The 12,955-nt window shown below is 43.6% G+C and overlaps 1 protein-coding gene across 3 annotated transcripts in view; it reads left to right on the forward strand.

The window, feature by feature from the left end:
* Positions 1 to 845: 845 nt before the first annotated feature.
* f3a (coagulation factor III, tissue factor a) overlaps positions 846 to 12,955 on the forward strand; it is a 28,996-nt gene continuing 16,886 nt past the window's right edge. Inside the window, exons 1-5 of one of the 3 annotated variants that reach the window (XM_088283100.1) lie at positions 846 to 1,067; positions 2,551 to 2,659; positions 2,796 to 2,989; positions 6,387 to 6,472; positions 6,574 to 6,742. In XM_088283100.1, the coding sequence (XP_088139226.1) occupies positions 992 to 1,067; positions 2,551 to 2,659; positions 2,796 to 2,989; positions 6,387 to 6,472; positions 6,574 to 6,742 (634 nt within the window). In that variant the 5' untranslated portion in view covers positions 846 to 991. Of the gene's footprint in view, positions 1,068 to 2,550; positions 2,660 to 2,795; positions 2,990 to 6,290; positions 6,473 to 6,573; positions 6,743 to 12,955 lie in introns of all 3 variants that reach the window. The other 2 variants (XM_088283098.1, XM_088283099.1) reach the window with 2 other exon arrangements.

Here is a 12,955-nt window from a genome sequence, read left to right on the forward strand (position 1 = left end):
CCGAAGTCAGCTGGGATAGGCTCCAGCACCCTCCCGCGATCCTGTACAGAATAAGTGGTGTGGATAATGACATGACATGACAATTAACACTTTTTGGGCGTTTTAAGAGTTAAACAGCTGCAGGCAGCCACCAGTCCAATAGACTGACAAATAAATGGTAAATGGGCTGTCTCTTGTATTGTCTACCTACGGTACTCAAAGCGCTTCACAGTAAGTGTATGTGAAAAGGATCACTGGACTTTTGACGGACTACTTGAAAAACTACTTGATGGATGGACTGATGGAATGATCACCTGACGATTACAGGTTGGTTTGGCTTAAAGAAAAATGATGGACTGGCGAATAACGGACCGCTGATGGATAAGGAATGACGGACGGACGGGCAAAATTTTGTAAAATATCCATCACTGCCTGTTCTTGAAGGCAGGTCTGGCTCCAGGCAGACATGAAAAACAAAGAAAGTCATTTTTAATAGTATTTTTTTCCCTCCTCGAATGTTTGCATGAGGGTTTACGGCTACCAATTTATGTAACATTGTTATTGTAAATATTGAATTATTGTATATATTAGAGGGGCCAGCATTTAAAGTCATCTGATTTAAATTTACTTGCTTTTTTAGCATATTGTTTTCTGAATATATTAATGTGTGTTTGTTAAAAGGTGAGTGAGACGCCTAAATTTTGTGCGTCGTGTAGGTTGTCACTTTCTGAAGTTTCGTCCATTGACAAATCATTGCCTTATGACTCACAGGGCAGAGCTAACATAAAGTATGGCGGCCGCGCTTATGTATCCCGGCAACGGGTCAACCCCTTTCAGGCGGAGTCTATTCTTATTCAATGACTGTGGGTGAAAGACTGCACATTCAAATCGCAATAGTCACCGTCAGGGATCACTTGAGTACTGTATATACTACTAATACAACCTCCAAGAACAAACTACTGTAAACACATTCTCAAACGGATGATACAAACTCCGTGGAATTTAACACAAAATGCTGGGGACAAAGGAGACAACAGCAGCTCTGGCGCTGCTAATACACGTCTCTCTCCACTCAGATGCCGTCACAGGTGAGTTTATTCAGCCCACTTCCTTTCGTGGATGGACATTTCACTGATCGAAGGTTTCCTTTTGAAGATATCCAACCAAACACTCATAATTAATGTTTGTTGTGTTTGTGCTTGTGCTTGTGTGTATTATTGGACAGTATTTATTATACGGTGTTGTCGACATGCTTGAAAATCCACAACAACCTCTAAAAACTGCTTTTAAAAACACCTAGAATTTAAAACGTTTTAATTCACAAAAGATACATGACTGAATAGTTAATTCATTCCAGTCCAATACAATTTTTTGTTTTATACTTTAAAAGAGAGACCACTGTAATAATAACAATGATAATAATAATCATCATCAATTAATTTATTCGAAAGTAGGCTGAAAATTAAAGTTTGATTTTCTTAAAATAAATTCCCCTTCAATTAGCTTTTCATATCTAATTTTGATTAATAGTTAAATTATAGTATTGATAAACATACCACATACATTTTTTAAATTGTACTTCTCATTTTTAAATTGTACATTTCATTTTACACTGTACAGTGTGTCATCTAGACCACAGGTTTCAAATTCAAGGTGCAGGGGCCAGATCCGGCCTACCACATCATTTTGTGTGGGCTATCAAGGCAAATAATGTGCTTGCTTTTATTTTGCTTTGCTTTACTCTGCTGTTTGCTGACAGTTCAGCATTGCAAATGAGAATATATTCTTAATTGCTATTTATGGATAAAGATCAGTTAAATAAAAATAAATTAGTTAAACTATCAAACTATGCTCTACGAGACCTTTAAATTCATGAGATGGATGAAATGAAGAGGATGAATCCTAAATCACAGTATTATTTTTAATTCATTTCATTTTCATTAAACAAGGGTAAACAGCAAAGTACAGTCACCAGTTAATTCTTTGTGTTTGATTTGGTGAAATCAAGTGGACATCAGCGATACTGTGTCAATGCGCTATTTTGAATGCAAGAATTTAAACCAAACGAAATAATTTTAACCTCTCACAGTAAGAATAGCAAGAGGTTAAGATTTCCGAAAATCACTGTCTCTCTATCGGCAGCTTTTCTAGCACCAGGAAATTATTGGATGAGCTGGGGAGCTTAACATTTTCTTGCAATGCAGTTACCATCGTCTAATTGTGTCATGTCAAAAGAACCCCGGTCACAGTCCGCAGACCAAGTCACGACTGACACAATGTGTTTTATGGCAAAAAACCTTTTACCCAGAAGGGACGGCCCCTACAGTTCAAAGTCGGCATTTACTCTCTATAGTTTCTGTCAGCCACATTCTTTTGAGGTCACTGAATTTTGATTCAGAAAATCTTTTGGGAGTGTTCATGCAGTATTTAAAGTTTATACTTGCGGTGTGCGTATTTTGTCTACTTTTCTTGCTTCGAGTATTATTGCTCAAGTTGCAATTTTAATATTCTTTGATTAATTTGATTACAAATTTTGAGAAGTATTTCGATTTGTGTTCATTAATTTTACAGGGTTTTATCCCAGTGCACAGAGCGTAACCTGGAAATCCACAAACTTTAAAACCATTCTGACCTGGGAACCACTACCAACTGATTACGCATACACTGTAGAGTTCTCTGTGTAAGTTCTTTCATAGATAATGTACAGTTCCTCCAAAAGTAACTTTCTGCTCTATCATCTGCCACTTCATATGTTTTGTGTGATTTGTAATAGGTATTTATAAATATGTATTGGATGTGTGTGAACCTTTTTGCAGGGTTTCCAGGGACAAACAGAGGAACTCTAATTGCATACGTATCTCAACAACTATGTGTGATCTGACCAGTTCACTGACTGACTTAAATGCATGCTATGTAGCTGATGTTCTGTCTGAACCTCCACTGGGAGTAACCTCTGACCTCACTGAGTTCCCATACACAAGCTCCTCACGATTCTGCTCCGCCAATGACAGTAAGTTTATTTTAAGTCAACATAATTTAACTGGGTCCCAAAAAGATTACAGCAGTGTGCCATTTGATGGAAACAAATACAAATTACAGTGCACATAAATAGTTGAGAGAGACTGAGAATAAGGCTACCTGTAAATGTTTGAACCTTAGTTGACAAAGATAAAGATGTCCTTCATTAGTCCCACAATGGGGAAATTTGCAGTGTTACAGCAGCAAAGATATAGATCACACAGAGTCTTTGGGAGATTAGATTAGTGTATTTAGCTCCATGTTCAGTGCTGAAGTGCATAAGAAATGTTGTAGAATTTCAGCACTGCCAGTTCATAGTTGTTGGGGTAAACGGGCTTTTTTTGCAACATAGTGCTTATATTGAGACATTGCCATCCAGTGGCGAGATGCCATCATAGCATGGATATCAAAAGGTCCACTGTGACTGAGAATGGGACCACCCTCATCTGCAAATTAATTTCAAATTTTATAGAAATTAAAAACATCTGAAAATAATATTCATTTTGTTTGTATGTAACTAATACTCACTACTATTTTGATAATGAGTTTATCATTTAGAGCCATTGTATATCTTAACATTTTCAAAATCCTGATTTCAGCCTCTCAAAAGTAAAATTTTCTAATTTGTTCTTCTCCTTCATGAAATCAGACTGATTATCTTAGTGTTCAATCATACTGACACATTTGCAAACATTGACTTGTGTTTAGCCAGTCTGTCTTAACCAGTATTAAAATGTGAAAACAATACAATCCTCTTTAAACAAGTACTTTAACAAGTAGGGATTGTGTATTATGGAGGGGCAACATGTATGTATGACAACTATCACAGAACAGGGTTAGAAATTAAGCCAATTTTGGTGGCTGCCTGCTAAAACTGGCCCAATGTATTCATGACATAATATAATACGTTTCAATGATTATTTCATATTACCCGTCTTTGTACTGTCCTACTTAAGCCGTTAAGAAATATTACTTCTATGAAGTTATGCTTTTTTTCCAGTATAAAATCTTACAGAATATATACCATTTGATAATGTATCGGCTTTATATCATCTATTCATCCATCGCTCAAAGTATACCCGATGGAAGTGTTTAACCTGACTCAAAAAATATGCACATTGCTATACAAAGATAATGATTAATCAAATTAAGTAGATAAAATTTAAAAATGTTAAAAACATAAATATTCAAAATGCAAGTACATGTTCATTTCATCGTATTTATCTATGAAATATTCGGGCCAGTGCGAGTGAACTTTGGAGGGCCCATCATAGTCATGTCCAGGCAACGGGCCACTGTTAATGTGGAACCCTGCAGAATATAAAATTGAAGACAAAAGAATTGATTGATACCAAAAGAGTACTCTTATGCGAATGGGAACAGGTGCAGAACATCCAAAATACATAAACTCAGTATTTCACTATTTGCGCTAAATATTGCATAATAGAACCAATATTTCTACTTAAGTCATACACATGACTACCAGTGATCTATTCTACTTGCAATTAGTTTGACACTCTGTCTGTACTGATGGAAGGAAGTAGTGTACTTGGACACTGCTGGGGTTTTATCTGATTTTCTGTTTATCTTGTAATGGATATTCTTTTCCTCTGGTCTTGTTGTGATCTTATCGGAGTTGTTCTTTTAGAAAAATTGCCACAAACACAAGAGTATATTTCTGACAATATCCTGGTTAACATTATGTAAACCGAGGTTAATTCTCGTCATCTTTATTGAAGAAGACAAAAGATGCAGCCCAAAAAATGAGAAATTATCTTGTTGGAGTTGGGTCACCGTGGAAATGAGAAGTAGTTAGTAAATCAACCTTTAAAAGCCAAACTTACTCCAATGCGTGTTAGTTTTTGTGCTCAAGAAGAAAAGGGTCAAATAAAGACTCAACAACTGATTAGAGTTCCGATATTTAGTTTCTTCAATTTCTGGAGTTCAGGAAATAGTACAAAGACAGATATCTGGGCTGCTTTTTCTTAATCTCACGAGAAACTGCACTCGGGCGAGCACAGTCGAAAAATGCGCGCTATCTTTCAGCCCAGCTTCAGTTTTTATAGGAGTTTTTTTATGTCAAGGGTAATGTAGGTTGAATCGGTGGAATCGGTCGTCCTCGCTCCCTCCCACGGCACGGGTCCACGTCCAAGGGAAGGTCCTCCCCAGGTTAGTCATCGTCTGGATAGTTGATGATGGTCGATTCCCGTCTGGTCCCGTAGACTGGCAAGCCAAGGTTGGCCTTCTCCGGCGGGCCGTCCCTCCGTCTCTCTCCCCGCTGGCATTCTTCTGTAATCTTGTCGGTGTGCATGTGTGCGTGTGTATGTGCAAGTGTATGTGTGTGTATGTGCATGTGTAGGTGCAGGTGTATGTATATAATAATAATAATGCCTTTATTAGTCCCACAATGGGGAAATTCGAGATTCAAACCCAGGCCTCCTGGGGAGACTGGGTCCTGAACGCGGCGCCTTAGACCACTCGGCCATCCTGGCAGCCACGAGATTCGAACCCAGGCCTCCTGGGGAGACTGGGTCCGGAACGCGGCGCCTTAGACCACTCGGCCATCCTATATGTGCCTGTGTATGTGCACGTGTATGTGCAGGTGTATGTATATGTCTGTGTGTGTGTATGCATATGTGCATGTGCTCCGATCTCCAATTGTTATGTCTTTTGGAATGTGTTTTTCTTTTGATAGCGTCTGTGTGAGTCCTCCAGTGCCCAATTTGGTATGTTTGCATCTCTACAGCCATTGTGGAGAATGTGCTTCGTCGTATTTGTCCATGAAGTGCTGTGAATGTGAGGGCAGCTCATGGAAATGCTATGTGCGCAAATCTATTCTCACTACTGAGAATTTCAATAAAGTTCACACATTTAAACTAAGTACTATAAATTTAGCATATGAGAATAATATAATAAATCAGTAAACATCAGGACTACAATCTCAGTCATTCTTGTGACCCGTGCTTCTAGTTTCATTTGATAAATGCTTCTTGTTTTATCAATGTTTAAAATATTCAGTAAATATGAACCTGCTAACTTTAATTATCGACATTCTGTCCCGCATGTGTTTAAAATAATGCCCATAATCGTAATAGAATCCTTCAATCTATTATCAGATCTACTGAGGTACACTGATAGCTGTGTAATTACACTAACTGACATCACTATGATCACATTCAACGTACAACAAAAGTTTGATCACGTTTTTAAAGAAATTGTGGTCAAACTTGACATGAAGCTATCTTCTACTCTTTCTGTCAACAAACCACATCTGACCAGTGTCTTCTTTCTAGCTAATATAGGCAGACCTGATTTCAAGCTTGAGATGAGCAACAACAAAATGAAGACGACGCTTTTTGTGACTGACCCTCTCACTGCATTGTTTAAAGATGATCGTCAGCTGAACATCAGAGACATTTTCTTAGATAAACTATACTATAAAGTGACATATCGTAAAAATAAGAGCTCTGGCAAGGTAAATTTCAACCTTCATCCAAATAATACAATTAATAAATTGAGAAAATGATGAGTTCATCATCAGCTAACTATTATTCCTCTCTTAACTTATCCTTTCAGAAAGTGTTCATCTCACCGACCAGTGTAATCGAGCTGACTGATCTAGATCAGGGAGAAAGCTACTGTTTTAATGTTCAGGCCTTCATTCCAAACCGGAGCATCAATAAACAGCTGGGAGAGTTGAGCCAAACTCAGTGCTCTGATGATGACGAACAATCCTTCTTTGAAGGTGAGTGTTTGATGTGTTGTGCCAAACAAAATAAAGTATGATTTTTTTTTATCAGAATCAGAATGCCCTTTATGGTCATTGTACTCAGTTTACAACGAAATTAGAGCGCTCCCCTCTCCAATGCAAATATAATAAATAATTTAAGTCCCACGATGGGAGAATTTACAATGTTTTAGCAGCCATAGTGAATAGAAGAAATAAAACAAACATCTCTCGATATAGAGCATTGACTTTGAGACATAATGCACAAAGAATGAAATATTTGTGCACAAAGTGGGCACCACTGTTAAAATACCAGGTTTTAATGATGTACTAAGGCAATAATTATAACTTTAAAGGCATTAGCAATGTATATACTGAATTGATAGTCTTGAAGTCTTCTTGTGAGCACACCCTAAAACGGATTGGTTAAATTTTGCCCAATCTCTTTGGTAGTTATTTGTCCGACCAATCTAGAATTGTAGTGTTTTCAACCAATCTGTATTGGTGAGAAGGCCAGCCAATACAAATGGGCAATTTTAACCAAGATATTAGGAGTTTTGCGCCCCAGCCCCATTTAAAAAAAAAAGACAATCATCGGGTTCACATATATAAAGATAAAGATAAAGATGTCCTTTATTAGTCCCACAATGGGGAAATTTGAAGTGTTACAGCAGCAAAGATATAGATCACACAGAGTCGGCGGCGTAATGTAGCCGTTAATGTATAACATTAGAATTTAGAATTAGAAATCCCTTTATTGTCATTGTACTCAAGTGTGCAACGAGATTAGAGGGCTCCCCTCTCCAGTGCAATACAACAATAATACAGACAAATATATAAATTAGATAAATAAATAAGAGAGTGCAAAGGAATTCAGTACTGAATAGGGTATATAAAAACACATCACAATGCTGTTCTGCAAGGTAAGGGTGTTCTCGTGTGTGTGTGAGAGTTCAGAATGGAGACGGCTTTCGGAAAGAAACTGTTTCTCAGTCTATTGGTCCTCGATTTGATGCATCTGTAGCGCCTGCCAGAGGGCAACAGGTCGAACAGGTGTGAGTTTGGGTGGGTATTGTCTTTGACGATGTTGAGAGCCCTTCTGAGGCACCGGGCGGTGTAGATGTCCGACAGTGGGGGGAGAGGGCAGCCAATAATCCTTTGCGCTGTTTTGACTGTCCTCTGGAGCCTCACTCTGTCCGCCTCAGTGCAGCCGCTGTACCAGGTGGAGACACAGTACGTCAACAGGCTCTCGATGGACGAGTGGTAGAAGGCTAGCAGCAGCTTCCTGTCCAGGTTGAATTTCCTGAGGACTCTCAGGAAGTGCAGACGCTGGTGGACCTTCTTTACCACTGCTGTGGTGTTGTGTGTCCAAGAAAGGTCATCGGAGATCTGTACTCCCAGGAACTTGAACGTGTGGACCCTCTCCACACACACGCCTTCGATGCAGAGGGGGGGCGGCACCGTCTTGTTCCTCCTGAAGTCGACGACAATCTCCTTTGTTTTTGCAGTGTTAAGGTGCAGTCTGTTGTCCTTGCACCAAGCTGTCAGTCTCTTTACCTCCTCTCTGTAGGCTGTCTCGTCACCTTCCGAGATCAGACCGACCACTGTCGTGTCGTCAGCAAACTTGACGATGGTGTTGTTGCCGTGGGCCGGGCTGCAGTCGTAGGTGTAGAGGGCGTACAGGAGAGGGCTCAGCACGCATCCTTGAGGGGAACCGGTGCTCAGCATGCGGGTGGAGGACGTGTAGGGGCCGAGCAACACAGTCTGGGGTCTGTTGGTCAGAAAGTCCTTAATCCAGATGCGTGTGAGGGCAGGGAGGCCGAGAATATCCAGTTTGGCGACGAGGATGTCTGGGATGATCGTGTTGAATGCCGAGCTGTAGTCCACAAAGAGCATCCTTGCATAGCTCTGCTGTTGTTCCAGGTGGCCCAGCACAACATGCAGAGCAGTGTCGATGGCGTCCTCAGTGGATCTGTTAGCCCGGTATGCAAACTGGTAGGGGTCCAGAGTGGGAGGAAGGCAGTCCCTGATGTGCTGGAGAACCAGCCTCTCGAAGCACTTCATGATGACTGGCGTGAGAGCAACAGGACGGTAGTCATTCAGGTGGACGGCTGGTGACTTTTTGGGGACAGGAATAATGGTGGAAGTTTTCAAGCAGGAGGGGATGACTGCTTGAGCCAGGGAGCGGTTGAAGATCCTGCAGAAAACATGTGCCAGTTGGTGGGCACATGCTCTGAGGACCTTGCCTGGTATTCCGTCGGGTCCAGTAGCTTTCCTGGGGTTAACCGCCAGGAGCGCGCGCCTCACATCGTGTTCCTCTACGATGAGTGGGGGGGAGTTGGAGCATGAAGTGCGGGGGTGTGACGGTTGGGGCGAGTCAAAGTGAGCGAAGAAGCAGTTAAGCTCCTCTGCCAGCGATGCACTCGGGTCTACAGAGGTCGTGCTGCCGCCACGGAAGTTGGTGATGCTCCGTAGACCCTGCCACACCTCCCGTGGTCTGTTACTGGCAAGGTGGGCCTCCAGCCTCCCCTTGTAGATTGCCTTGGCTAGCTTGATGCCTTTACTCAGGTCAGCACGGGCCACCCTGTACTGGGCTTTGTCGCCTGACCTGAAGGCAGCGTCACGGCCTTGAGGAGAGAGCGAACCCTGCTGGACATCCAGGGCTTCGCATTTGGGAAGGTCCGTATAGTCCTGTGTAGGGACACAGTTTCCATGCAGAACTTGATGTAGTCCAGTACACAATGTGTGTAGACATCAAGGTCCTGATGATCAAAGAGGTCCCAGTTTGTGTCTTGAAAGCAGTCCTGTAATTCACTCATGGCGTCGTCACGCCAGGTTTTCACAGTCTTTGTGGTGGGCCTGAATCTGCGTCTGAGAGGGGTGTACGCAGGTGCGAGCTGCAAGGACAGGTGGTCTGACTGGCCGAGAGGGGCGAGTGGGAGGGCCCTGTATGCGTGCTTGATGTTCGAGTACACATGGTCGAGAGTGTTGTCTCCCCTCGTTGGGCACTTGACATGCTGGTGAAACTCTGGGAGTACAGTCTTTAAATTGGCCTTATTAAAGTCTCCCGCTACTTCGTGAACGCAATCAGGGTGGGCCCGCTGATGTTTATTGATGACGCACGCGAGCAGCGAGAGCGCCGTGCTAGTGCTAGCGTCGGGAGGGATGTAGACAGCCGTGACAATCACTACCGTTAACTCCCTCTGGAGAAAATAAGGCCGGCATTTAACGGACATAAACTCGATGTTGGGGGAAGAGTGCTTCTCGACGATCGTGCTATCGCCGCACCAGTTCTCATGCACGTAAACACAGAGCCCCCCGCCCCTTCTCTTACCGGTGTCCCTCGTCCGATCCGCGCGATGTAGCGAGCGCCCGGCCAGCTGGATGCTAGTGTCGGGGACGTCTGCGTGCAGCCAGGATTCCGTGACGACGATCACACTGCTATCACGCACATAGCGGTTTCCCAGGATTTGTAATCCCAGCTCGTCGATTTTGTGGACCACGGATCTGGGGTTGGTGAGGTACAGACTCGGCAGTGGTTGCCTGTGGGGCTGCCGCCGCAGCCGTTGCAAGACACCGGACCTGCAGCCCCGCTTCTGCTTCCTCTCTCTGCGTCGCCTGCGCCGCCTCCCGGTCCCGATGACAAGCCACGGTGAACCGGGCACCCTCGCCAGTTCGTCCGGAATTTTGCGATCATAGCAAAATTCCTCTGTGATGGTTATTTCGCATCGATATCCAATGTCCACGATGTCCTGGCGGGTATATCGATGTTGTACCTCAGTTGGTGCCAATAAGAGCAAGCAAACACTAATAAAAAGTAATAAGGAGCACTGGGATTGGTCGGACAAATAACTACCAAAGAGATTGGGCAAATTTAACCAATCCGTTTTAGGGTGTGCTCACAAGAAGACTTCAAGACTATCAATTCAGTATATACATTGCTAATGCCTTTAAAGTTATAATTATTGCCTTAGTACATCATTAAAACCTGGTATTTTAACAGTGGTGCCCACTTTGTGCACAGACATTCATAAAAAGCATGCAAATATACACAGTATAAACGTATCTAGTGTAAGGAAACACTCCTAATGCCTGTCCATTATACAGAGGGGGAAACACTGTAATGATAAAAACTACTGAATGATTGAAAATACTGCAATGATAAAGATATTACAATGATAAAAGTACTGTAATGGTGAGAGTACTGAAATGACAGGAAAGTACTGCAATGATAGAAAATACTGCAATGATAAAAGTACTGTAATGGTAAAAGTACTGCAATGATAAAATATACTGCAATGATAAAAGTACTGTAATAGTAAAAGTACTGCAACGATAGAAAAATACTCCAATGATGAAAGTATTGTAATAGTAAAAGTACTGTAATAGTGAACATCCTGCAGTGGTAGAAATACTACAGTGATAGAAGTATTGTAATAAGAATACTGTAATGGTAAACAAAATACATCATTGGTCAATATTTAAGTACACCCTTGGCTGAAAGTACAGTAGTAGTTTATATTGCATCCTAGGACTGCACAATTGCACTAATGCCCTCCCGTTTGTAGGCCTGACCCAATGTTCTTGTTAAAAAGTCTGACAGCAGTCGGCAGGAAGGAGCGGCGAAATCTCTCTTTGGTACAGCGAGGGTGTAACAGTCTATCACTGAAGGAGCTGTGGAGTGTTCTCAGAATGTCATTGAGTGGGTGGGCTGGGTTGTCCAGCATTGATGACAGTTTTGCCGTCATCCTCCTGCCCCCCACTGAGTCCACAGAGTCCAGGGAGCAGCCCAGGACAGAGCTGGCCCTCCTCACTAGTTTGTCCAGTCTCTTTTTGTCCCGGCCCGAGATGCCTCCTGCCCAGGAGACCACTCCATAGAAGATGACCGGTGAAACCACCGAGTCATAGAAGTTCCTGCTGAGTGTTCCCCGAACGCCAAAGGACCTCAGCCTCCTGAGTAGGAAGAGTCTGCTCTGACCCTTCCTATAGAGAGCATCTGTGTTGTCGATCCAGTCCAGTTTATTGTTCAGATGAACACCCAGGTACTTGTAAGTTGAGACCCTCTCAACGTCTGTTCCCTGGATATTCACTGGTGCAGGTGGAGAGTGCCGACGCTTGCGGAAATCCACCACCAGCTCTTTGGATTTCCCAGCATTGATTTGGAGGCGGTTCTGCTGACACCAGTCCACGAACCCCTGCGTAACCCCTCTGTACTCCCGATCGTCATCGTCAGTGATGAGGCCGACAATCGCAGAGTCATCAGAGAACTTCTGCAGGTGACAGCTTGTGGAATTGTATTTGTAGTCCGAGGTGTAGAGGGTGAACAGGAAGGGAGCCAGCACAGTTCCCTGCGGCGCTCCCGTGCTGCAGAGGAGCACGTCAGACACACAGTCCTGTGTCCTCACGTACTGTGGCCGGTTTGTGAGGTAGTCGTGAATCCATGTGATGAGGTGGTGGGCCACTCCCGCCTGCTCCAGCTTGTCTCCCAATAAGGCGGGCTGGATGGTGTTGAAAGCACTTGAGAAATCAAAGAACATGATCCTCACCGTGCCCCCCGCCTTCTCCAGGTGGAAGAGTGAAGTGTGGAGCAGGTAGATGATGGCATCATCCACACTGATGCCAGGCTGGTATGCAAACTGGAGTGGGTCCATTGAGGAGCTGACCAGGGGGCGCAGATGGACGAGGACCAGTCTCTCCAGGTCTTCATCAGATGAGACGTCAGCGCCACTGGTCTGAAGTTGTTGAGCTCCTTCGAATGGGGTGTCTTTGGAACCGGAACCAGGCAGGATGTTTTCCACAGCTGGGGGACTCTGCCCAGCTTCAAGGTCAGGTTGAACATGTGCTGGACGATTCCACACAGCTGGTCTGCGCAGGATTTGAGGAGCTGGGAGCTGATCCCATCTGGGCCTGCCGCCTTCCTCGCCTTCATCTTCCTCAGCTGGTTCTTCACCTGAGATGTTGTGAGGAACAAGGCTGAGCAGGAAGAAGTGGTGGTTGTCTGATGAGGCTGGGAACTGGAGCCTGTGGAGAGAGAGAGGGGCGAGAGAGGGGGAGAGAGGGTCTTGTTCGCAGTGGCAGGAGGGGTGGGTGGGGGCTGCATCAGGGAAGCCTGAGCGGGGTCAGACATTTGATCAAACCAATTGAAAAATAGGTTCAACTCATTTGCCCACTGAAGCCCCCCCCCCCTTCTGGGTCTTACCTGGTTGTCCGTGGCCTGAGATGGTCTTCAGG

The sequence above is a fragment of the Idiotropiscis lumnitzeri genome, chromosome 19 (genome assembly GCF_059441095.1).
Source record: "Idiotropiscis lumnitzeri isolate Australia: NSW breed Sydney's pygmy pipehorse chromosome 19, RoL_Ilum_1.0, whole genome shotgun sequence".
NCBI classification, from domain to species: domain Eukaryota; kingdom Metazoa; phylum Chordata; class Actinopteri; order Syngnathiformes; family Syngnathidae; genus Idiotropiscis; species Idiotropiscis lumnitzeri.